General features: G+C 77.1%; 1 protein-coding gene across 2 annotated transcripts in view; it reads right to left on the reverse strand.

The window, feature by feature from the left end:
• SNX12 (sorting nexin 12) overlaps positions 1-274 on the reverse strand; it is a 4638-nt gene extending 4364 nt beyond the window's left edge. The window contains exon 1 of one of the 2 annotated variants that reach the window (XM_010565285.1): positions 139-274. In XM_010565285.1, coding sequence (XP_010563587.1) covers positions 139-255 — 117 coding nt within the window. In that variant the 5' untranslated portion in view covers positions 256-274. Of the gene's footprint in view, positions 1-90 lie in introns of both variants that reach the window. The other variant, XM_010565284.1, reaches the window with a different exon arrangement.
• Between the last annotated feature and the right edge of the window lie 6 nt (positions 275-280).

Raw genomic sequence — 280 nt, forward strand, 5'->3', positions numbered from 1 at the left:
GGGGCTCCGCGGCGCACGGCGGGCCCCGAGGCCTGCCGGCCGCTCCCCCCTCCGCCCGCCCCGGGCCCGCAGGCCCCGCAGGGGCCGCACCCGCATCCGGAGCTCGTAGCTGGTGTATCTGGCGCGGCCCATGCCCACGGTCTGCGGGTTGAAGATGTCGATCTCGAGGAAGTTGCTGGGCGGCCCGTACGCGTCCGTCAGGTCCTGCGGCTTGGCGTTCAGGCGCCGGGTGTCCGCCACCGCCGCCTCCGACATGGTGGTGCCGCCACCGCCCCGCCCG

This window comes from Haliaeetus leucocephalus, unplaced genomic scaffold (genome assembly GCF_000737465.1).
Source record: "Haliaeetus leucocephalus isolate CR32 unplaced genomic scaffold, Haliaeetus_leucocephalus-4.0 Scaffold189, whole genome shotgun sequence".
NCBI lineage: Eukaryota > Metazoa > Chordata > Aves > Accipitriformes > Accipitridae > Haliaeetus > Haliaeetus leucocephalus.